General features: G+C 42.9%; 1 protein-coding gene across 4 annotated transcripts in view; it reads left to right on the top strand.

The window, feature by feature from the left end:
- LOC115207911 (inositol 1,4,5-trisphosphate receptor type 1) overlaps window positions 1-24,961 on the top strand; it is a 167,292-nt gene that overhangs the window by 79,929 nt on the left and 62,402 nt on the right. For all 4 annotated transcript variants that reach the window (XM_029775475.1, XM_029775474.1, XM_029775476.1 and 1 more), the window contains exons 17-37: window positions 1,875-2,047; window positions 3,265-3,384; window positions 4,433-4,627; window positions 4,935-5,186; window positions 5,468-5,609; window positions 5,830-5,983; window positions 6,207-6,397; window positions 6,609-6,741; window positions 6,830-6,884; window positions 7,050-7,215; window positions 8,089-8,259; window positions 8,840-8,920; window positions 9,237-9,374; window positions 9,472-9,597; window positions 9,835-10,035; window positions 10,251-10,502; window positions 10,931-11,056; window positions 13,475-13,603; window positions 16,267-16,387; window positions 18,649-18,833; window positions 19,649-19,797. In XM_029775475.1, coding sequence (XP_029631335.1) covers window positions 1,875-2,047; window positions 3,265-3,384; window positions 4,433-4,627; window positions 4,935-5,186; window positions 5,468-5,609; window positions 5,830-5,983; window positions 6,207-6,397; window positions 6,609-6,741; window positions 6,830-6,884; window positions 7,050-7,215; window positions 8,089-8,259; window positions 8,840-8,920; window positions 9,237-9,374; window positions 9,472-9,597; window positions 9,835-10,035; window positions 10,251-10,502; window positions 10,931-11,056; window positions 13,475-13,603; window positions 16,267-16,387; window positions 18,649-18,833; window positions 19,649-19,797 — 3,260 coding nt within the window. The remainder of the gene's footprint in view (window positions 1-1,874; window positions 2,048-3,264; window positions 3,385-4,432; window positions 4,628-4,934; window positions 5,187-5,467; window positions 5,610-5,829; window positions 5,984-6,206; window positions 6,398-6,608; window positions 6,742-6,829; window positions 6,885-7,049; window positions 7,216-8,088; window positions 8,260-8,839; window positions 8,921-9,236; window positions 9,375-9,471; window positions 9,598-9,834; window positions 10,036-10,250; window positions 10,503-10,930; window positions 11,057-13,474; window positions 13,604-16,266; window positions 16,388-18,648; window positions 18,834-19,648; window positions 19,798-24,961) is intronic.

Genomic DNA, 24,961 nt, shown 5'->3' with positions numbered 1-24,961 from the left:
GCCGGTTGTGATACAGCCTGGATTCGAACAAGGGTGTTTGTAGTGAAGCCTCTAGCACAGAGTTGCAGTGCCTTAGACCACTGCGCCACTCAGAAGCCCTGAACTAAACTCAGCAAAAAAAGAAATGTTCTCTCACTGTCAACTGTGTTTATTTTCAGAAAACTTAACATGTTGAATCTTATGTTCATACACATTTTTACACAACTGAGACATAAACTGAACAAGTTCTACAGACATGTGATTAACAGAAATGGAATAGTGTCCCTGAACAAAGGAAGGGGGGGGGTCAAAATCAAAAGTAACAGTCAGTATCTGTTACTGCCACCAGCTGCTTTAAGTACTGCAGTGCATCTCCTCCTCATGGACTGCACCAGATTTGCCAGTTCTTGCTGTGATGTTACCCCGTTCTTCCACCAATGCACCTGCAAGTTCCTAGACATTTCTGGGGGGAATTGCCCTAGCCCTCACCCTACGATCCAACAGGACCCAGACGTGCTCAATGGGATTGAGATCCGGGCTCTTTGCTGGCCATGGCAGAAGACTGACATTCCTGTCTTGCAGGAAATCATGCACAGAACTAGCAGTATGGCTGGTGGCATTGTCATGCTGGAGGGTCATGTCAGGATGAGCCTGCAGGAAGGGTACCACATGAGGGAGGAGGATGTCTTCCCTGTAATGCACAGCGTTGAGATTGCCTGCAATGACAACAAGCTCAGTCTGATGATGTGGTGACACACCGCCCCAGACCATGACAGACACTCCACCTCCAATCGATCCCGCTCCAGAGTACAGGCCTCAGTGTAACGCTCATTCCTTTGACGATAAGCGCGAATCTGACCATCACCCCTGGTGAGACAAAACCGTGACTCGTCAGTGAAGAGCACTTTTTGCCAGTCCTGTCTGGTCAAGCGATGGTGGGTTTGTGCCCATAGGCGACGCTGTTGCTGGTGAGGTCTACAAGCCCTCAGTCCAGCCTTCTCAGCCTATTGCGGTCTGAGCATTGATGGAGGGATTGTGCGTTCCTGGTGTAACTCAGGCAGTTGTTGCCATCGTGTACCTGTCCCGCAGGTGTGATGTTCGAATGTACCGATCCTGTGCAGGTGTTGTTACGTGGTCTGCCACTGCGAGGACGATCAGCTGTCCGTCCTGTCTCCCTGTAGCGCTGTCTTAGGTGTCTCACTGTACGGACATTGCAATTTATTGCCCTGGCCACATCTGCAATCCTCATGCCTCCTTGCAGCATGCCTAAGGCACGTTCACGCAGATGAGCAGGGACCCTGGGCATCTTTCTTTTGGTGTTTTTCAGAGTCAGTAGAAAGGCCTCTTTAGTGTCCTAAGTTTTCATAAATGTGATCTTAATTGCCTACCGTCTGGAAGCTGTTAGTGTCTTAACGACCTTTACACAGGTGCATGTTCATTAATTGTTTATGGTTCATTGAACAAGCATGGGAAACAGTGTTTAAACCCTTTACAATGAAGATCTGTGAAGTTATTTGGATTTTTATGAATTATCTTTGAAAGACCGGGTCCTGAAAAAGGGACATTTCTTTTTTTTTCTTTTTTTTTGCTGAGTTTAGTAGCGAGGTGGATCACACTATGAACACATTGAAAATCCAATTCAAATGTTTGTTAAATCAAATGTGGCTAAGACATTCAACGGGGTTTACATTAATTTATTGACCTCATTCATCTTTTATCTATTGCAAATTACATTAGTGAGTGCATAGATTTTCATATGAGTAGCCCCAGTGGAAATCAAACCCACAACCCTGGTGTTGCTAGCGCCATGCACTTACCAACTGAGCCATAAAGGACCACAGTCCCAATGTTGTGATAATGTTTGACTATGATCAGAGCCTGTGTTTGTCCCACAGGAGTATATAGCCAAGCAGTTCCGCTTCATGCAGAAGCAGATAGGTTATGATGTTCTGGCTGAGGACACTATCACAGCTCTGCTCCACAACAACCGCAAGCTGCTGGAGAAACACATCACCGCTGCAGAGATAGACACCTTTGTCAGCCTCGTCAGGAAGAACCGGGAGCCCAGGTCAGTGTGTGTGTTTGGTTTTACTATCCTTGTGGGGGACCAGAAGTCCTCACAAGGATACTTTCCCCATAGGGAAAAAGGCAATTTTAGGCTTAGGGGTTAGGGTTCCAAATTCTCTAAAATGACGTTGGAGGCAACTTATGGTAGAGAAATTAACATTACATTCTCTGGAAACAACTCTGGTGGTCATCCTGCAGTCAGCATGCCAATTGCATGCTCCCTCAAAACTTGAGGCATCTGTGGCATTGTGTTGTGCGACAAAACTGCACATTTTAGAGTTGCCTTTTAAAGTCCCCAGCACAAGGTCCACCTGTGTAATCATGCTGTTTAATCAGCTTCTTAATAGGCCACACCTTGCAGGTGGATGGGTTGTCTTGGCAAAGGAGAATGCTTACTAACAGAGATGTAAACAAATTTGTACCCAAAATTTGAGAGAAGTAATCTTTGTGCGTATTGAAAAATGTGGGGATCTTTTATTTCAGCTCATGAAATATGGGACCAACACTTTACATGTTACGATTATATTTTTGTTCAGTTAGGGGTTAGGTTATGGGGTTAGGGGTAGGTTTAGGGTTAGGGAAAATGGGATTTTAAATGGGAATAAATTGTTTGGTCCCCACAAAGATGGTAAAACAAACAAACATGTGGGGGTGTGCAAGTGCGCTCACTTCGCATGCACACATGTTTGTGTGTATAGTGTTTTTTATGTGTTCATTTGCTTGTCTTGATATGTCTGTATGCTCCTTATAGCCAGATGATACAGTATATTGCTGTGTTATATGTAATTGAAGACTGGTGTCTGTGTGTCGGAATGTGTTAGTCTCGTTTGCCACATCAAGGGAGTAAAGACGTGTGGATCACAGGAAGTTGGTGGCACCTTAATTGGACAGGACGGGCTTATGATAATGGCTGGAGCGGAATAAGTGAAATGGTATCAAATCCATGGTTTCCATTTGGTTGATGCCATTCCATGTGCTCCGTTCCAGCTATTATTAGGAGCCATCCTCCCCTCAGCAGCCTCCTGTGGTGTGGAGTGTATTGTAAGCTGCTCGAGGGCAGATGCTATGTTTTCATGTGTCATTTAATTGTGAAGTGTTTGGGGAATTTTTCATTTGGGACATCATGGGTCTATAGAAATGTGTTTTTGTGCACTTGTGAATGCCTTTGTCCATATGAAAGGAGCAGTTGACATTGAATGGTGTGTGTGTGTGTTCCAGGTTCCTGGACTATCTGTCAGACCTGTGTGTGTCTATGAACAAATCCATCCCGGTGACACAGGAGCTCATCTGTAACGCAGTCCTGGACCCCACCAACGGAGACATCCTTATAGAGACCAAGTAAGCCCTCTCCTCAGTTTTATAAGGGATTTCAATTAATCAATACCTTATAAAATCCCATTTCCCCTAAACATTTAACAATAATAGTCAATGGTCGTCTAGGTCTATGGTGTGTTACAGGCTGTTCTAGTATGGCAGATAAATAGCTCTTCAGTGTACAGTAGTACTGCTCTCTTTATTGAAGTGTATTCAGTAGGAGCCCGTTCAGTCATACAGATCAAGCTGTTCAAGGTGACTATATAACGGAGTGTTTTCTCCTGGTGGATCCTCATGCTTGTCCTAATGGACATGCCTATCTAGTACAACATGTAGCCATTCAGTAAACATCTGTTCTTTCAGACAGAAAATGCTTTGATTGCAATGCACTTAATATCTCCATGTGTCCATTACAAAATGATATAGTAAGCACTACACGATCGAGGGATACTACAATGTGTAATATTCTACACTATACTGCAAAATTCTATAGTAAGTAGTACATATGATCGAGGGATACTACGGAGTGTAGCATAGTATTCTGCTGTATGCTACAGTTTACTACAGAATACTATATAATTCTATAGTAAGTACTATAGTATTCTATAGTCAACTGTAATATTTGTTTATGACGGAAGGCTTGCATTCATTTATACCTATGTGTTTTGTTCTCAGTGCTACACAAACACAAATGAAGAGGCAGTTTTACTCCTTGTGTTCTCAGAAATCCATGTGATGCTGTTTGGTTCAACCACACTGTGTTCCATAGCTATAAATATGTCAGTCACATGTATAGCCACGCTAACATGTTTGTATGTATCTCTGGGATGGCCAACCGGCTGTGGGCAGGATTTTGTTCTAGCCCAGCTCCAACACATCTGATTCAACTAATCCGCCATTGGTCTTCAATTTGCACCACTGTTAGCTGAATCAGGTGTGTTAGAGCAAGACTGGTGTTATCCACGTTTGAAATCAGATATTGTTTCCACCCCTGAATGGTTAAGGATATGATTGTTGATAGTCTACTTCTAAATCTGTGGTTAGGAGTAATACTGGTCCGTCTCCTCCCCAGACTGGTGCTGTCCAGGTTTGAGATCGAGGGAGCGTCCATCGAGGATAATTCAGTGGAGTCTGAGGAGGACGAGGAGGAGGTGTGGCTGTTCTGGAAGGACCGCAGTAAGGAGATCAGAAGTAAGAGCATCAGAGAGCTGGCCCAAGATGCCAAGGAGGGCGCCAAGGAGGACCAAGAGGTGGTCAGCTACTACAGGTCAGAAACACCACCAGGCTTTCTCTTATCTTTACTGTGTTATCTGTAGAAGATGAATAACTTATGTCTCTGTCGATACTCGTGTGTGTGTGTGTGTGTGCTTGGTTTCCTCCTTGCTTTTGGAAATCATCCCTTACACATGACTACTTTGAAAAGGTTGACTTTATTCTGCAACTAATTACATTCATTGATTAATAAAAAGAACCAGGCGGCATCACTAACCTTAACTTTAATTTTCTGTTTGTTCCTGGTCTCTGTGCATCTTAATGTCTAAGCAGTGATGCCTATGTCCCTCTCTCTCTCGCAGGTACCAGCTGAACCTGTTTGCGAGGATGTGTCTGGACCGTCAGTACCTGGCCATCAATAAGATCTCTGGCCAGTTGGACGTGGATCTGATCCTGCGCTGCATGTCTGACGAGGATCTGCCTTACGACCTGCGCGCCTCCTTCTGCCGTATGATGCTGCACATGCATGTGGACCGCGACCCCCAGGAACAGGTCACTCCCGTCAAGTACGCCCGCCTCTGGTCCGAGATCCCCTCCGAGATCGCCATTGACGAGTGAGTGGCAGGGCCGACGGCCTATCAGGGTTGAGGAAAGGTGTTAGTGACATGTTCAATGGCCAATCAGAAAATACGTTAGTGCAATGTATACGGTTTGTAGTGAAGGTTTGAAAACAATGTGCCATAGCCTTGTCTGTCTTACATGGACATTATTAGAACTTAGGTAAAGCAAAAAAAAATATTCTTAGTGGAGTATTTAGAGAAGCATTAACATGGTAAGAGTTAGTCGTAAGTACTCACCTGTCCCCTACCTGTGATCTGTGTCCCTCTGGTCCCAGCTATGACAATGACGGGACGTCCAAGGATGAGATCAAGGAGTGTTTTGCCCTGACCATGGAGTTTGTCGAGAACTATCTTAGAGACGTGGTGTGTCAGAGCTTCCCATTTGCCGACAAGGAGAAGAACAAACTCACCTTCGAGGTCAGTCCCATCTGGAAGCTCAGTCTCTATTGGTCATATCAATGTGAGACCCAGTCCATATTGGTCAAAGGCAAAAAGCAGTATTAGGCTCAGTCACTATTGTTCTAATCTGTATTAAATGCACTTCCTATTGGTCAAAGACGAATGAGTTTCAGTAGGACATTGTTTTACTAAGCACTAGCTTTGTTCTCTCTTCCTGTCTCTTTTTGTCCATTCCCAGGTAGTGAATCTATCTAGGAACCTCATTTACTTTGGCTTCTACAACTTCAGTGACCTGCTGAGGCTGACCAAGATCCTGCTGGCCATCCTGGACTGTGTCCACGTCAGCACCATTTTCCCCATCAACAAGCTGGAGAAGGGAGACGAGACTAAAGGTAGGACACAGTAACACACTTCACCGCAGAGGGGTGAAGGTCCATACATCAGTGGGGCTTTAGTAGGGTTGCAAACTTTTCTAAAGTTCCCAGGTTTTTCCCAGAATTCTCCCAGGGATTTTGGAACCCTAGGCTTGAGCATTATTCACCCCATGGCCAACAAAGGACAGAACAATTTTGCTCTCACATACACGATGGTTGACGCAATCATGTGTGTTTCCAGGCAGTAACGTGATGCGCTCCATCCACGGGGTGGGGGAGCTGATGACTCAGGTGGTGCTCAGAGGAGGGGGGTTCCTGCCCACCACCCCCATCAACCCACCCGACGGGGACCAGGTCAAGACCCAGACAGAGCCGGAGAAACAGGACATCCTGGTCATGGACACCAAGCTCAAGATCATAGAGATACTACAGGTAGAAAGGCCCACACACATGCAGTACACACATAGCACAATCAATGCCATACAGACCATAGATCTACTGTATACACCCGTACACCCATTTGCAAACGCCCTTCCCCCAAACTTGGTTACCCTCCTTAACCCCAACCACTAATATGATCCCTCTACAGTACAATAGTCTTACTTATTCAGTATGTGTCATGTTCCTCTCTGTCTCTCTGCAGTTCATTCTGAATGTGCGTCTGGACTACCGGATCTCCTGTTTGCTGTGTATCTTTAAGAGGGAGTTTGATGAGAGCAACTCCCAGTCTGATCTGTCTATAGCAGGAACCCATGAGGGACCAAACAACATGCCAGGTAGGAGGAGAGCTCAGGTCACGTCACCCATCTCTTGGCATGTCACCTCTTTGTGTGTTACTAAGGTCACTCTGAATTGTTTTCTCAGGAGCTCTGGACTTTGAGCACATAGAGGAGCAGGCAGAGGGGATATTTGGTGGAAGGTAACTGTTGTGATACACTAAACCTGCAGCAGTTTAGTTATTGTTTGATACTTGACCGTGTGGGTGTGTGCGCGTGTGTGCGTTTGCCTCTGTATTTTTCGTGTGTGTGTGTGTGTGTGTGCACGCGCACGTTTTACATATGTTTGCTTGTGTGTCCACATCCAGTGAGGAGAACACCCCGTTAGACCTGGATGACCACGGTGGTAGGACCTTCCTGAGGGTCCTTCTCCACCTGACCATGCATGATTACCCTCCCCTGGTGTCCCGAGCCCTCCACCTGCTCTTCAGACATTTCAGTCAGAGACAGGAGGTTCTACAGGCCTTCAAACAGGTACACTCCTACTACCCACCCACTGTATATACTAGTGATGCGTGGGTCAGCTGTTTTCTGACCTGCAGTTGAAAAAAATAACTAAAAAAACAGACCTTCACTTGCCTATTGTAATATTATAGAAACCATGACCTATATCTCATTCAAAGTTGCCAATTCCAAATGCATGAGTAGATTGTATAAACATTTCTCAGAAAGACTAGGGTTGAGTTTATCTGCATCACAAAAGCATAACCATTAGCTATAATTATATGCCCTTATTATAATGCACTTATTGTATGTCTGTCAGAATATGAATGACTACAATGACTAATGTACTGTTGTCTTGTCATATATGCAGAATAGTCATACATATTCACTTTCCTAGAAGTTACTGTACTCAATGTCCATATTTTCCATTCGTTTTTTATTTTATTTTTACCTTTATTTAACTAGGCAAGTCAGTTAAGAACACATTCTTATTTACAATGACGGCCTAGGAACAGTGGGATAACTGCCTGTTCAGGGGCAGAATGACAGATTTGTACCTTGTCAGCTCGGGGATTCGAACTTGCAACATTTCGGTTACTAGTCCAACGCTCTAACCACTAGGCTACCCTGTCTACCCATGACCCATCACTCACACTTACGTAATATCCTTAGAATTATACAATTATCCAAGTACCACTTAGGCTTTTAATTTAGCTTGACCAGGAAATGGCTGCATGACTTGACCAGGAAAATCTGCAGTTATAACCTCCGAGGGCCCAGAGTTTGTCCTAGTCAAGGCACATGGTCAGGTAAAACTATTGTTCGACTCTAATCATAAACAACCATCCCACACCTGGTATCCTCCATACTGGTGTCCTACTGGTCTGTTGCCCATGCCTCCAGGTCCAGTTGCTGGTGACCAGTAAGGATGTAGAGAACTACAAGCAGATCAAGTCAGACCTGGACCAGCTACGCTCCATTGTGGAGAAGTCTGAGCTGTGGGTCTACAAGAGACAGGGGCCAGATGAGGGCATGGATGCTGGGGAGGGCTCTGCAGAGTCTCAACACAAGAAGGTACAGTAGTAGGCATCCACAGACCAGGAGTTAGCCACCTAGCGCTGTAAAGTACTTAAGTGAAAATACTTTAAAGTACTACTTAAGTCATTTTTTGGGGTATCTGTACTTTACCTACTTATGTTTTTGATAACTTTACTTTTACTTCATTACATTCCGAAATAAAATAATGTACTTTTTACTCCATATATTTACCCTGACACACAAAAGTACTCGTTACATTTTGAATGCTTAGCAGGACAGGAAAATGGTCCAATTCACACAATTATCAAGAGAACATCCCTGTTCCTCTGATCTGGTGGACTCACTAAACACAACTGCTTAGTTTGTAAATTATGTCTGATTGTTAGTGTGCCCCTGGCTATCCGTAAATAAATACAAAAACACGCAAATTGTGCCTTTTACTTTAGTCATTTTCTATTAAGGCGTCTTTACTTTTACTCAAGTATGGCAATTGGGTACTTTTTTCACCGCTGGCTCTCTGTGTTAAACTATGGCAATAGAGCTTTATTGTTAGCTAAGCTCGCTATCCTTTGTGAGAGATGCATTGGCTAATGGTCTTGTTCTGTTTGTTCGTTAGGGTGACTCCAACTCGAGTGGCTCAGACAAGCCAAAGAAACCAGAGAGCACCAGGAGCTACAACTACAGAGTGGTGAAGGAGGTGAAGTCTAAAGAGTCTTCACTTTTCAGTATACTGTATTATCTCTGGGATGGATAGGGCTATGGTTAAAGGGATACTGCAAGATTCTGGCAATACCTTTTTACTTACCCAGAGTCAGATGAACTCGTGGATACCGTTGTTATGTCTCTGTGTGCAGTATGAAGAAAGTTAGAGGTAGTTTTGCGAGCAAAGTAAGTAGAACAGCAGCTAAATTGCCCAGAATCTTGCACTTTCCCTTTTAACATAGTTGAGCTAGACCATCTCTTTCCACTTGTTTGTCTCCCCCGTGTGTGTGTGTGTGTGTGTGTGTGTGTAGATTCTGCTGCGTCTCAGCAGGCTGTGTGTTCAGGAGGGTCTGTCAGGCAGGAAGAGTAAGAAGCAGCAGCAGAGACTCCTCAGGAACATGGGGGCTCACACCGTGGTGCTGGAGTTACTGCAGATCCCCTACGAGAAGGTACTGCTGTGTGTGTGTGTGTGTGTGTGTGTGTGTGTGTGTGTGTGTGTGTGTGTGTGTGTACTCGCAATCCTTTCATCCTCTGTGTTATCTCCAGGGGGAGGATGTGCGTATGCAGGAGATCATGAAGCTGGCCCACCAGTTCCTGCAGAACTTTTGTGCAGGGAACCAGCAGAACCAGGCTCTGCTCCACAAACACATCAACTTGTTCCTCAATCCAGGGGTGAGACAGACCGCTGACCCACCATGACCTCACCACTGTTATTACTTTAACCATGGCATTAGCACTGTCTTCCCCTAATAAAATAAAACCTGAGAGTTTATGTACATCAGGAGTTCTGAAGATGTACCAATTCAATGTTGATCCAGAATTAACTCTTTCTCTCTCTCCCTCTCTTTTTTATCTCCCTCCCTCCATCTCTCTCTCTCCTTCCCCCTCCTTTCTCTCTCCCCCTATCAGATCCTAGAGGCTGTCACCATGCAGCATATCTTCATGAATAACTTCCAGCTGTGCAGTGAGATCAACGAGCGCGTGGTACAGCACTTTGTCCACTGCATCGAGACGCACGGCCGCAACGTCCAGTACCTCAAGTTCCTGCAGACCATCGTCAAGGCCGAGAGCAAGTTCATCAAGAAGTGTCAGGACATCGTCATGGCTGAGGTAACTATCTCATCCTCACCCTGTTGTCTCATTGCCAATGTTTTATTCTGCCCAGCCAGTCGTACGACACATTAGTCATTAAATCAAATCATAACCACCCAATGAAATCATATAGTATCCTACACAGTTTGTTGTATTTTTCAATCCCTGTTCCATAGTCTATTTCGTTCCATTGACTTTCTATATGTTTCTTCTCTGTCCCTCTCTCCCCCTAGCTGGTGAACGCTGGCGAGGACGTGCTGGTGTTCTACAACGACCGTGCGTCTTTCCAGACCCTGGTCACGATGATGCGGTCTGAGCGAGACCGTATGGATCAGAACAGTCCTCTGATGTACCACATCCACCTGGTAGAGCTGCTGGCTGTCTGCACTGAGGGAAAGAACGTTTACACTGAGATCAAATGTAACTCTCTGCTGCCTTTGGACGACATAGTGAGGGTGGTCACCCACGAGGACTGTATCCCTGAGGTGAGCTGAGGAGATTCAGGATGGAAGATGCAGAGTTTAGGTTTAGGGAGAAGGGTGGGGCTTAGGGAGTTAGGGTTAGACTTGAAGGTGTAGAGCAGGGGGCTGTGGATCCTCAAGTCTTCACAGGCCTGCCATTCATCATCTAACCGTCCCCATAATGGCCTGTCTGCCCTTGTTCCCATCTCACTCTTATGGACAAGTCATTGTCCACTATCTGTCATCTTTTCGGTCTTAGACAGTAGTGAGCCCTACTCTATAGGGACAAACTCAGAACAACCATGGCCCCTAGATTAGTCAACTAACAGGCCCCAATCACTGTGCCCTGCCCTGAGCTAGAATCACATCAGGATGTATTCATCATCATTGTAAAACAACTCCTTGAGCTATGGACAGGGTGTAATGAGTGTGCTTAACGCTGTCCTCTCCAGGTGAAAATAGCCTACATCAACTTCCTGAACCACTGCTACGTGGACACGGAGGTGGAGATGAAGGAGATCTACACCAGCAACCACATGTGGAAGCTCTTTGAGAACTTCCTGGTGGACATCTGCAGGGTGAGAGACTTATACAAGACAGGAGCTGTGTTCGAATACTCCCCACATGAACAGTACTATTTGTGATGTGAATTGAGTGTATTTTATGCTTACTGGTCATTGTATGTTGTACTAAATTCGGCAAAATATTACGTATACACGCAGAGGACACTATTTCCGTACTTTGGGGCCATTGATGCAATTCTTCAGGAAATGGGTGTGGCATCACATCGTTTTCAAGTTTGAAGAAAATGGTGGAAAATATGCCACCGAAGTCCAACAATAGCGCATACTAATTATGACAAATGCTAACAATGTTGAGCAATGTAATAAAGTAATTACTTTTCAAATAAGTTACCTTACACGTTATGTTGGCTGACAATATTTTAGCTACGCTGTCCTTACGAACCACATAGCATATCATTACAGCAGTATGTACAGGTATGTTAGCTAGCTACCTAAAGTTAGTTGGCTACTTATACATCAAACTTGCCAGTATATTAACTATAGGCTATCTAACTAACTACCCAATGTTTATTGACTTGATTATTCCTGTCATTCTTAGGTTAGCTAAATGTTATAGTCGTTGTGCGTTCTCAATGGACATTCGGGTGCTTTCGTAAATAATTAATTTACGAGTAATCAACACTCGTTGAATATGGCCGGTGTCAGTTAAGTCGGCAAAAAAGCGTAATTAAATTGTTCCCAGCAACACAGTTAGTCACCAACGCTCTGGATAACATGGAAACTGCCTAACCAGCTCTGCTAGGGCGAGTACAATGGTCAGATTGGTCACTCTCTCATTTGTGTCTGGAAGTAGCTAGCAAGCTAGCCAACGTTAGCTTAGGTGCTTGACTGCCGGTGTAAGGTCAGATCGCTCAAATCAACCATACTCCTTGGCCCGAGCGTCCAGTGTCTGCTCCAAGAGCGAAACGCTCAGAATTTACAAATGGACAATCTGACAACGCTCTGAATTTAAGAGCACACTCTGGCACTCCATATTGAATTTAAGAACACATCCAACAAAATGTCTAACTGTTAATTTGTTATGCTAACTAGCTTGCAAGAGGTTGCACAGCAACAGCATCAACTTCCGGTAGACCGGCGAAGAGCTAGTAAGCTCAACTGAAAGAATACTCTTCCATTTACAGTATACTAAAATGAACTAATTGTATGTAGTATATACTCATTAAGTATGTCGTATACAGTATGTTAGTATGGGTATTCGAACACAGCTAAGGTTTTTACTGGATCAAAATGGGGCTTAGGTAGTGGGAGGCGTGAACATGGGCATGGCCATGGTGTGCGTTCAGAACATTTCAGGCCCTCCTGTTGGCCACAGTGACAAAATGTTGCCGTTTTAAAGCTATTTTCCTGCAATTCTACACATTTTGCCATGTGGCGGAGATTTGTTTTGCTGATTAAAAGCAATTTTTTTGCAATTCTACATATTTTGCCATGAGGCGGAGAGAAAAATGTACAGTTTTAAAGCACATTTCTAGCAATTCTACACATCTTGCCATGGCTTATGCTATCTGAGTGACTCAAACATTATAACAAAATCAATGAGGGCCCCATGCCATGACAAAAATACTCCTGAATGCATACCTTTCGGAATTTTTGATTCTCCCTGACTGTCTAGCTTTTATTGAGGGGATTGTTAGTTCTCAAAGCACTAACTAGCAGACTTTCAAATGACTAAATTTGATCTTGTTTTAAAAAAAACGTTGTCTTTTATACATACTTTACCTCCAGTTATATTTAAGTTTACACTGAGAAAAATTTTCCAATTCAGAAAAAGATTATTATTATTCTGCATTACCGCCACCAACTGGACTGGAGTGTGGATCTCAGTTCATTTTTCAATCACCCATGTGGGTATATGCTCCTAAAAACCAACGAGGAGATGGGAGAGACAGGACTTGCAGCACATCAAGCGTCAAAAATAGAACCAAGTTCTATTTTAACGCCTGCCTACGCAGATGCTCATTGATGCGCGCAAGCAGTTTGGATGAAATTATTGTGTAAATTTGCTTCACACGCAAAGCGGGTGGTGGGGTCAGCATGTTAGGTGGCCCGTCCAAGACTTTTCTAAGTAGAAATAACCAGGCAAGAGTTATACGTCTGAATGACTGATGAGAATGGATCAGGGTTTCAATCAAACCTTTTCTAAAAAAATATTAAGGACATTTAGAAGGCATCATTGGAGCAGACTAGCATAATTATTAGCATAAATACAGTTCATCCTCCTTATACTAAACTATAATGTACTTGTAAGAAATCCGCCCCTTTTGAAAACTCATTGGTTTTTCACTATTCTATACTATTCTATTCACAGGCCTGGATTTCCTACAGTATTCAGAATGTATAGATGTCATAAGTGCAGTACAACTGCAGGTGAAACAGGAATGAGTTGTGTTCACCTTGTGACGTCTGCAGGTGTCCAACAACACGAGTGACCGCAAACATGCCGACACGGTCTTGGAGAGCTATGTGACCGAGACGGTCATGAGCATTGTGACCACCTTCTTCAGCTCACCCTTCTCCGACCAGAGCACCAGCCTGCAGGTAACCAAGGGCAACCCACCCCCCTACCCAGAAAAGAGAGGGACGTTCTGTCAGAGGAACCAAGGTCTTTCAGAGAAAGCCAGTACAACCTTCCTTCCTTCTCAGTTTTCACAATCTCATTTGCCATTTATGTTATCTTTCTATCTTGGAACATGAAGTTTGTCATAATCCCGTAGAGCTAGCCTTAGAGAGCTGTATGCTACTCCTGTCACAGTCTATAATGATTGTTATAATGGTGTCACTGAGTGATGTTTTCCTGTTGTACATGGGAGCCACAACCATGGTAGACAGCATTTAGTAATTGTTTATCAATCCCCCATCCCCAAGCTCTTTATGTTCAATGTCCATTCATCTAGTTCTTGGTAAACTGCTCTTCAATTCCTAGAATAAAAGGAATACCACATTCCAGACCTTTATTATGGACATCTGCACCAATGTGGAGACTGTGTAAGAGAGGAGAGAAACCAGGTTATCAAGTGGCTTGTCCTGAAAATCATCACTGACAATTGTTTTATTCTTTGACTGCTTTTATCCTCTGCTGCAGGCCTCACTTTTGGGGAAACTGACAGAGGTATTTTATGTACATTTTTTGAAATGGGGACCACACATGACTAGGTGCTAATGCAGTGATATTCAAACTTTTTCAGCTGGGACCCCATTTTTTTTCACCAGAATTTCTGGGGACCCCATTTTTTGGGGCCAAAAACTTCTGCCGACCTAACCACATACTAAATCTAATGACACAACCTTTAAAATCGGTACATTTAGCCCCCATTCTGTCTTTGTAATTGTATTTTTAAATCATCTCTGTATATCTAATAAATCACTGTGTGTTTATTTAATGAAAATAAATAAATAGCCTCCTTTGGTCTGTGGAATGCTCACAGTGATCGTGTTGGCGTGAGGAACACATTTGAAGATATTTACATACACAGCCCTGATTGGCTAATAGGATGGTCTAGAGCCCGCCCCTTACCCAGATGAACAGTCATTGGTCTATTATAATCAGATCACATTGTGACAAATCACATGATGATCACATCCCAACTGAACTGGCTGAAATTCCAGTAATTTTTTTTAATCAGCTTTTACACAAAAAGGGCATTATCATATTTTTCAAAATTTCAGATTATTATTTCAACCTCATAGTGTGGAAATATAATTTAAGAAAACAGGAAAATCTAGTTTTTAACTGCACTGCCACTTTAACAAATAACCTTCAATTCATTACATTCATTACTTTTTTATTTCAAAATGAAAATAAACCAATAAATACATTTACTCAATAAAATTGAATTTGTAATTATATTTAAGAAAAAAAAATCTCTGTATAGTCTCATACAATAATCTGTACTCTTAAGTATTCTATTCTGTGATGTGCACGCAGAGGAACTTGAAGCTTCTGACCTTCTCCGTTGCAGTCCTGTCAATTTCAATAGGGGCGTGCTCCCCTTCCTGTTTCCTGTAGTTCACGAGCAGCTCCTTGGTTTTTCTGGCACCACCCTGCTAGGGCTTTAACCTCCTCCCAGTAGGCTGTTTTGTCACCGTCGGCGATCAGGCCCACCACCGTCGTGTTGTGGCTACTCAGTCGCGGATGTACAGGAGGTGGCTGAGCACACAACCCTGAGGGGCCCCTGTGTTGAGAGTCATCGTGGCGTAGGCTTTGTTGCCTACCCTCACCACCAGTCCAGTTGCAGAGGGATGTGTTCATAGCCAGGGCCTTGAGCTTAGTAACGAGCTTGGAAGGGACTATGGTGTTGAAAGCTGAGCTGTAGTCTCACATCGGTATTCCTCTTGTCTAGCTGGGATAGGGCACTGTGCAGAGCAATGGCGACTGCGTCATCTGTGGATCTGTTGGGTCGGTATGAAAATGTTAATAGGTCCAGGGTGTCGGGTACGGTGGAGTTGATGTGGTCCTTGACCAGCCTCTCATAGCACTTAATTACAGAAGTGAGAGCTACAGCGATGATTATTAAGGCAGGTTACCTTTGTTTGCTTGGGTACAGGGACAGTGGTGGACAACTTGAAACATGGAGATCAGACTGGGACAGGGAGAGGTTGAATATATCTGTAAACACTCCAGCCAGCTGGTATGCACATGCTCATGAGGACGCGGCCGGGGATACCATAGGGGTCGGCTGCCTTGTGAGTATTTACATGCTTGAAGGTCTTACTCACGTTTGCCACAGAGATCGAGCGCTCACAGTCCTCTTCAGTAGCAGGGACTCTTGTAGGAGGATCGGTGTTGATTAGCTTGAAGCGAGTATAAAAAGTGTTTTGCTCGTCTTGGATAGAGGCATCGTGTTTTCTACGCAGCTGGTTTTCCTTTTAGAATCCCCAATGGTTTGAAGTTCTTGCCACATGCATCTTGCGTCGAGGCCATTGAAGTGTGATTCCACTTTGTCCCTGTACTGTCTTTTTGTGTCTTTGATTGATTTCCAGATTGCGGCCACCATGTTGTTTCACAGGGCTAGGTGGAGGTATGATTTGTAATGGTGGAGCCTTAATAGTTAGTGTGAGTCGGAAGCATCCATGTCAAGTATACAATAACATGGTTATAGAAACCTTATAATATTATCTCGTTGATCAGTTTTTTATAACTCAATTATTCTACCTCTCACTCCCCTCTGCCCTCTTCCCTTCTCTCCTCTCCTAACCCTCAGACCAGGCAGCCAGTGTTTGTACAGCAGTTACAGGCAGTGTTCAGAGTGTATCACTGTAACTGGTTGGTCCCAGTCCAGAAGGGCTCAGTGGAGAGCTGTATCAAGGTGCTGTCTGACGTGGGTAAGAAGTACAACACATTCATAACACTAACCCCCAACACTACTGTAGCTCCGATTTTACATCTCCAACAAAGACCCCTCAAAATAACCTGGCTTCTATGAACTACTCTACTGTATGTATAGATTTGACCAACTGTATAACACTATATATTGGGGTTGTCAAAGAAATCCAACTTGATGTTAGCCATTTGTTGGTCAATTGTTAGTCAAATTCCCTGATGAGGCAGTGCTATTATGATTGGGATGTACTCTGAAGATGAGTGTTGTATGACATCTTCCTTGGTTGTGTGTACAGTGCCAGTCAAAAGTTTGGACACACCTACTCATTCATTGTAGAATAATATTGAAGACATCAAAACTATGAAATGACACCAAAAAAATCAAAATATATTTTATATTCTGAAGTAGCCACCATTTGCCTTGATGATAGCTTTGCATACTCTTGGCATTCTCTCAACAAGCTTCACCTGGAATGCTTTTCCAACAGTCTTGAAGGAGTTCCCACATATGCTTAGCACTTGTTGGCTGCTTTTCCTTCACTCTGCAGTCCAACTCATCCCAATTGTAAAGGGAAAGTGGGATACCTAGTCAGTTGTACAACTGAATGCCTTCAACTGAAATGTGTATTCCGCACTCTCTGAATCGAAGAGGTGCGGGGGTCTGCCTTAAATCGAAATCCACATCTTCAGTGCCCGAGGAACAGTAGGTTAACTGCCTTGCTCAGGGGCAGAACGACATATTTGTTTTCCCTTGTCAGCTCGGGGATTCGATCCAGCAACCTTTTGGTTACTGACCCAACGCTCTAACCACTAGGCTACCTGCTGCGAATTGGGTTGAGGTCGGTCATTGTGGAGGCCAGGTCATCTGATGCAGCACTCCCTCACTCTCCTTCTTGGACAAATAGCCCTTAAACATCCTGGAGGTGTGTTGGGTCATTGTCCTGTTGAAAAACAAATTATTGTCCCACTAAGCGCAAACCAGATGGGATGGTGTATCGCTGCAGAATGCTGTGGTAGCCATGCTGGTTAAGTATGCTTTCAATTCTAAATACATAATCAACAGTGTTACCAGCAAAGCACCATCACACCTTCTCCTCCACGCTTCACGGTGGGAACCACACATGCGGAGATCATCTGTTCACCTACTCTGCGTCTCACAAAGACACGGCGGTTGTAACCAAAAATCTCACATTTAGATTATCAGACAAAGGACAGATTTCCACCGGTCTAATGTCCATTGCTCATGTTTCTTAGCCCAAGCAAGTCTCTTCTTCTTATTGGTGTCCTTTAGAAGTGGTTTATTTACAGCAATTCGACCTTGAACGCCTGATTCACGCAGTCTCCTCTGAGCATTTCAAATCAAATTGATTTATAAAGCCCTTCTTACATCAGCTGATATCTCAAAGTGCTGTACAGAAACCCAGCCTAAAACCCCAAACAGCAAGCAATTCAGGTGTAGAAGCACAGTGGCTAGGAAAAACTCCCTAGAAAGGCCAGAACCTAGGAAGAAACCTAGAAAGGAACCAGGCTATGAGGGGTGGCCAGTCCTCTTCTGGCTTCTGGCATTTGATGTTGATGTGTCTGTTACTTGAATTCTGTGAAGCATTTATTTGGGCTGCAATCTGAGGTGCAGTTAACTCTAATGAACTTATTCTCTGCAGCAGAGGTAACTCTCGGTCTTCCTTTCCTGTGGCGGTCCTCATGAGACCCCGTTTCATCATAGCGTTTGATGGGTTTTTGCGACTGCACTTGAAGAAACTTTCAAGGTTCTTGAAATGTTCCGTATTAACTGACCTTCATGTCTTAAAGTAATGATGGACTGTAGTTTCCCTTAGCTTATTTGAGCTGTTCTTGCCATAATATAGACTTGGTATTTTACCAAATAGGGCTATCTTCTGTATACCTCCCCTATGTTGTCACAACACAACTGATACCTCCCCTATGTCAACCCAACACAACACAACACAAGGCACACATGTTAATTGAAATGCATTCCAGGTGACTACCTCATGAAGCTGGTTGAGAGAATGCCAAGAGTGTGCAAAGCTGTCAAGGCAAAGGTTGGCTACTTTGAAGAATCTCAAATATTAAATATATTTTGATTTGTTTTCCACTTTTTTGGTTACTACATGGTTCCATATGTGTTATTTCATAGTTTTGATGTCCTCACTATTATTCTACAATGTAGAAAATAGTAAAAATAAAGAGAAATCCTTGAATGAGTTGGCGTGTTCAAACTTTTTACTGGTACTGAATGTGATAGCTAAAGGGCGAGCCATAGCCATCCCAGTGGATCTGGACAGCCAGGTGAACAACCTGTTTGTGAAGTCCAACAACATCGTTCAGAAGACAGCCATGTCCTGGAGAATGTCTGCCCGTAATGCTGCACGCAGAGACTCCGTACTGACCACCTCCCGAGACTACAGGAACATCATCGAGAGACTGCAGGTAGGTACACTGTTTGTGAGTCTGTCTGAGGGATGGGGCTAGGGAAATGTAATCCCTCCTAAATTCATAGATATTGCGCTACACATGCAAGGACTGACAGACCACGACATCCAAGTGATAGTTGTAACAATTTTGAAGCTATACATTGTTTGTTTACATTCTTGCTGTTTGTGAGCAATGGATTAATAAAACCTTATATTTTGGGTTATGATAAAGACAGACAGTTGTGTTAATAAGCTCATGAGCCCTTTATAAGTTATATTCTTCAAGAATCAGTGCGCAAATAAAGAATTGAAATGACAGTTATCAACTTCACAAATCCCAGACCAGCTTTAATTTTTTGTGCCTCAGTGTGTTAAAGGGGTAGTGCGAGATTTTGTCAATTAAGCCTTTCTCTACTTACCCAAAGTCAGATGGGCAGTTGTGAATTAGCACAATTGCTAGCTATGGCTCACAAAATGACCTTCAACTTCCTTCAAATTTCAGTCAAAGACACACAAAAGGTATGAGTTTCTGACTCTAGGTAAGTACAAAAAGGGCTTCATTGGCAAAATCTCGCACTATCCCTTTACCACACTGAGGCACAAAAAGTTAAAGCTACAGTCTGGGATTTGTGAAGTTGGTAACTGTCATTTCAATTCTTTATATTTACTCATTGATTCTTGAATAATATAACTCATAAATGCCTCATGAGCTTAGCACAACTGTCTTTATCATTAATTGCCAAAATCTCGCAATATCCCTTTAACTCGCTCCCTTTTTCTCTGCCCCTCTTTCTCTCCCCCCCTTCCCTCCCTGTCCCTTTGTCTCTGTAGGACATAGTGTCAGCTCTAGAAGACCGCCTGCGTCCGTTGGTCCAGGCTGAGCTGTCTGTCCTAGTGGATGTACTGCATCGGCCCGAGCTACTCTTCCCTGAGAACACTGACTCCCGCAGGAAGTGTGAGAGTGGCGGCTTCATCTGCAAGTACGTGTGTTCACACTAACAATCCCACCCCACACTAAACAACGTATACAGTGTATGGGATAGTATGTAGCAGAGGTGGGGACCAAGTCATTGTTTTACAAGTCACAAGTAAGTCTCAAGTCTTAGCACTCAAGTCCCAAGTTAAGACGGGCAAGTCCGAGTCAAGACCGTCAAGTCTCAAGTCTTTAACTTTGAGTTTCGAGTTCTAAACGAGTCATAATGTGCTATTTTTCACCTTTATTTAACCAGGTAGGCTAGTTGAGAACACGTTCTCATTTACAACTGTGACCTGGCCAAGATAAAGCAAAGCAGTTCGACACATACAACAATAGAGTTACACATGGAATAAACAAACATGCAGTCAATAATACAGTAGAAAAGGTTTGTATACAGTGTGTGCATATGAGGTAAGATAAGGGAGGTAAGGCAATAAATAGGCCAAGGTGGCGAAGTAATTACAATATACCAATAAAACACTGGAGTGATAGATGTGCAGGAGATGAATGTGCTATCGGCCAACCTTGTTTTAGGAGCGTCAGGCAGGATTTAGGCTACCAATTGCCTAGCCATTTGTAGCTCAATCTTGGGTGCAATGATCACATTCCCATACTGACTGGCTCATTGATTTAACTTTACGCTAGCCAACATGATACACTATTAAAGTAATAAAATCTATAGCTGTCGGCTATATTAGCCACAACTTATTGTTCTTTGTGCAGCTTCAAATGTTGAACAAAGTTGGAAATTGTTGCGCCTCCGTCTGTAATTTTCTTCCCGCAAGTTTTGCAAGTTGCAATCCGTTTTTTGTTGATACAGCGTTGTCTTTATATCCGAAAATAATACTTTTGGGTATCATCTTTCCAAGGGCTCCATCTGAATTCACCCGCCGACGTTCCTCTGCACTGCCTTGCACAACTTTTTCTCAGCTGGCACAATTTTATTGGCTGCTGTCCGATTCAAACTGTAATCGTTAAATGAAGAGTTGATGCGCTGCACACTTTTTTTAATAGCATAATTTTTAATATTTGGGCTTAGGGAGGGTATCAAGTCAGGTCGAGTCATAAGGCTCAGATCCAAGTCAAGTCACGAGTCATTGGTGTTAAAGTCAAAGTCGAGTTGCAAGTCATCATATTCGTGACTCGAGTCCACACCTCTGGTATGTAGACAGATCATTATATGTATTTCACTTTGCCCAAAGTAATGACAGACACATTGCCCCTTCTTTATGAATGTATTGGTGGGAGGAAACATTCATCCACACCCTGAAGCTACATGGTGAAGAGCAGGAAGTCACTGAAGGTGGTACGAGTAAAGATATCATCATAAACCTGGTGGGCTGATTCGAGCTGCAGGTAGACCACATCTCCCTCCTCTAACTCTAGGACTGCTGCATTAGATTCATACTCATACTGGCCATTATTAATTTCACCTGTGACTACTATACTCTGGTTGTTCTTATACAAGTGTACACCTATTGGTTCTGTATCCTGACCACCACAGACAGTGTATCTGAAGTAGTAGACTCCTCTCACTGGCGCTGTGAAGAGACCTGGATCAGGATAAAAAACATATTCGGACACTCGTGCACATTATTTTGTCCTCAAATGGTTGAAATGTATGCCACGAACAGTATGTGGTAACTGTAATTTGGTTGTAAGCCTGGCCAAGATCAGCATAGTGTCACTACGGAAGGGTCCTACAGAGTTAGTCAGAGCAGTAGAGAACACCACCTTTGGTCTGTCTGGGAATAGAACATGGTAGAGGAGGAAGTGAATTATGATTAAATAGATTTATTATTGAATCACCACGTCTTCTACTAAGATTTAGAGGAGCTACATTAACTGCATTCTCTCTCTCCATCTCCTCCACCTCTTTCTCACTGCGAGTCAGTCTGATTTGACAGCTCTGCTGCTTGCGCTGGAGATTTATAAAGAAATAAAAACATCTGATAAATGCAGTGGCGATTGGTGCCATTTTCATAAGCATGGCCTTATTTCTATTACAGCATAGTGGATGACTGTCATTCATATTCCATTCACCCAGCTCAATGTAACATTGATAGCTTTAGGCTACCACATGATACTCAAGATTTCCCTAAACCCATCATGAGGTTGCTACAACCTAGCCTGTGAATGAAAGTTTACAACGTAGGTGCATGGGTCGAGAACTTTTTGTAATCAAGGTGACAAACCGTGACAGATTCAATACCGCCTTGCACACTCTTGCCTTCATCTAGCTAATCTAGGGTGTAATCGTTAGTCCATCAGTTGCAAACTAGAATTTCTATTTGACAAATTCAGGTATGTTTATCCCCGTTACGTTCTGTTTTTCAACAGAATCGGCAGAATGATTACACCATCATTCCTGTGTTCCAATGGTATGTTGTGTTAGCTAATCCAAGTTTATAATTTTAAAAGGCTAATTGATCATTGGAAAACCCTTTTGCAATTATGTTAGCACAGCTGAAAACTGTTGTTCTGATTAAAGAAGCAATAAATCTGGCCTTCTTTAGACTCGTTGAGTATCTGGAGCGTCATTATTTGTGGGTTCGATTACAGGCTCAAAATGGCCAGAAACAAAGACCTTTCTTCTGAAACTCGTCAGTCTTTTCTTGTTCTGAGAAATGAAGGCTATTCCATGCCAGAAATTGCCAAGAAACTGAAGATCTCGTACAACGCTGTGTACTACTCCCTTCACAGAACAGCGCAAACTGGCTCTAACCAGAAAAGAAAGAGGAGTGGGAGGCCCCGGTTCACATCTGAGCAAGAGGACAAGTACATTAGTGTTTAGTTTGAGAAACAGATGCCTCACAAGTCCTCAACTGGCAGCTTCTTTAAATAGTACCCGCAAAACATCAGTCTCAACGTCAACAGTGAAGAGGCGACTCCGGGATGCTGGACTTCTAGGTAGAGTTGCTAAGAAAAAGCCATATCTCAGACTGGCCAATAAAAATAAAAGATTACGATGGGCAAAAGAACACACACTGGATAGAGGAACTCTGCCTCGAAGGCCAGCATCCCAGAGTCGCCTTTTCACTAGACCCTGCCACATGCATCTCGTGTCTGAGCCGTTGAATTGCGACTCCACTTTGTCCCTGTACCAGCATTTTTCTTGTTTGATTGCCTTGCGGCGGGACTAACTATGCTGTTTATATTCAGCCATGTACACATGTACACAGCTGTGAAGATGACTGAGGAGAATTCTTTTGAGAGGTAATTTGGCCAGCATTTGATTGTAAGGAATTCTAGATCGGGTGAGTAGAAGGACTTAAGTTCCTCTATGTTATGATTACACCATGAGTCGTTAATCATGAAGCATACAACCACGCCCTTCCTCTTCCCAGAGAGGTGTTTATCTCTTACTCTCTTAGGCTGATACAGAGAGACTCATCCATGCTTTTATTACAGTTAGGCTTAGCTACTGTAATGCTCTCCTATCTGGTCTACCCAAGAAAGCCATTGGTCAATTGCAAAACATACAGAATGCTGCAGCACGGGTACTGACCAAGACCAGATGGCGAGCGCACATTACACCGGTTGTAACGTCTCTGCACTGGCTGCCTATGAGTTTTAGAATTAATTTTAAGATTCTTCTATTGGTTTTCAAATGAATCCATGATTGTGCACCCCAATACATATCAGACATTCTTTTAAGTTATGTACCCAGTAGGTCCTCTGGCACTGGCCTTTTAACTAGCTTAAAGTCTAGGACCAAGAGGCATGGATAGGTCTCTTTTTTTTAGTTACTATGCATTTTTTACATTTACATTTTAGTCATTTAGCAGAATCAAACCCACAACCCTGGCATTGCAAACACCATGCTCTACCAACTGAGCCACACGGGACCCTTGCCTCTGGACTAGCCTGCCAGAAAACCTGTGGGGGGGCCGAAGCTGTGGACATATTTAAAGGGATCTTAAAATGCACCTTTTTAGCGTCACTTTCCTTATGATGCTTTTAGTCTTTTAGTTTTAAATTGTTATTCTTTTGTTTTTTTTATCCTCATGTTTCTTGTGTAGTAAATAATTGTTTTTATTTTCATTTTTTGTATTAGTTTTTTTCCTGTGAAGCACATTGTGTTGCATTCATGTCTGAAATGTGCTATATAAATAAAGCTTGATTTAATAACGGGATAAAATTTGGATACCCAAGCTATAGTCTTCTGTAGCTATGCGCAAATGACACTATAGAGCCAAACCTACCAAGTTGATTTATGATTTCTAGATTGTTTTAATTATATGCCCGGACCTTTCACTGCGTTTTCTACAATTTGTATTGTTAAATATTTTAGACTATTGATAGCCACCGTCAGTTATTCCCACATGCATGTATAACTGTTACTGACTTGTGTTAGTTTCTTTAAATTTTTTGTTTAAATCAAATCAAAGTTTATTTGTCACGTGCACCAAATACAACAGGTGTAGGCCTTACAGTGAAATGCTTACTTACAGGCTCTAACCAACAGTGCAATTTATATTTTTTTAAAAAGGTATTAGGTGAACAATAGGGAAGTACAGAAATAAAAACAACAGTAAAAAGACAGTGAAAAATAACAGTAGCCTCGCTACTCGTTTACCTCTGTCACGTTTGTGTGGTTGTTCCTGAGGATCGCTAGCAATAGTGAATCATATTAGGCTAACGTATTACAAGTTTGGACATGTAGCCTATTTGAATCATTATGGAACGCAGACCATACATAGCAGTTTAAACCTGGAGCCTGGGCCACGCTTCATGACGAATGGACCGTTGTCATCAAAGTTCTATGATTAGTGAGGATTATTAGGGTAGGTTTATAGGCCTACTGTTCAACCCCTATTGTACGTTATTCTCACCTTCCAATATTTCATGAATTGAGTATTGTAACTTTCAGGATGAATCAAACCAATATATTTAATGCGTAAAAGCTTTCCAAACTTTTAATTTATGTTATTCATAAATACTTTATGAGCCCTAAATAATATACAAGATCAGACTATTTTTGTATCTACCAATTGGTACTTAAAATGAGACCAATATGTATGTATTTACATGGCTTTCTTTCATTGGTCCCTAATATTCTGAACCGTTCTCTCCATATATTCTAGTAAGTCTGTCAATGTACTGAAAACGCAATTGAATAAAAACTCCAGCAGAAAATCTGTTGGCCAGCAAGTGGGAGGATTTTC

This window comes from Salmo trutta, chromosome 14 (genome assembly GCF_901001165.1).
Source record: "Salmo trutta chromosome 14, fSalTru1.1, whole genome shotgun sequence".
Taxonomy (NCBI): domain Eukaryota; kingdom Metazoa; phylum Chordata; class Actinopteri; order Salmoniformes; family Salmonidae; genus Salmo; species Salmo trutta.
Note: the sequence above shows the minus strand (reverse complement) of the source record. Positions and strands in the feature narration are given on the sequence as shown.